This window comes from Lipotes vexillifer, unplaced genomic scaffold (genome assembly GCF_000442215.2).
Source record: "Lipotes vexillifer unplaced genomic scaffold, Lipotes_vexillifer_v1.1 scaffold680, whole genome shotgun sequence".
NCBI lineage: Eukaryota > Metazoa > Chordata > Mammalia > Artiodactyla > Lipotidae > Lipotes > Lipotes vexillifer.
The window spans coordinates 2,218,122-2,218,554 of NW_006780838.1; the positions used below are offsets into that span (position 1 = coordinate 2,218,122).

General features: G+C 61.4%; 1 protein-coding gene across 1 annotated transcript in view; it reads right to left on the bottom strand.

The window, feature by feature from the left end:
* The window catches only part of DOC2B (double C2 domain beta), a 23,993-nt gene that overhangs the window by 9,113 nt on the left and 14,447 nt on the right, over nt 1-433 (bottom strand). The window contains exon 5 of the mRNA XM_007454232.1: nt 186-312. Coding sequence (XP_007454294.1) covers nt 186-312 — 127 coding nt within the window. The remainder of the gene's footprint in view (nt 1-185; nt 313-433) is intronic.

Below are 433 nucleotides of genomic sequence, written 5' to 3' on the forward strand. Positions count from 1 at the left end.
GTTTATTTTTGGTCTGTCTCCCACCCAAACTTCATGAGGGCAGGGAGATTTATCTGTCTCCCCAGCACCTGCAGTTGTGACAGGCACACAGTAGGTGCTCAATAAATGCGCCTGGCCCTGCGCTCACGGCAGGGTGGGCCCTGGATGGCTGCAGAGCCCACGACTGGAGGTTGTGGCCCACTCACCGGCAGCTGCTTCTCCAGGCAGATGCTGAACGTCTTGGTGTGGTTGGGCTTCAGCTTCTTGAGGGGCACCCGCGTCTCCCCAATGAACTCGTTGTGGCGGAATTTGTCCTCATCACACACGGAGATCCTGGAGGGCAAGGGGCCTCTCAATTTGCTGCCAAAGTCAGTGCGGATTTGCAGGCGGTGGGCCGGGGGATGTGGGGAGGGCCTGCCCTGTGGACAAGGCTGGGGGGGGGGGGGGGGGCGGG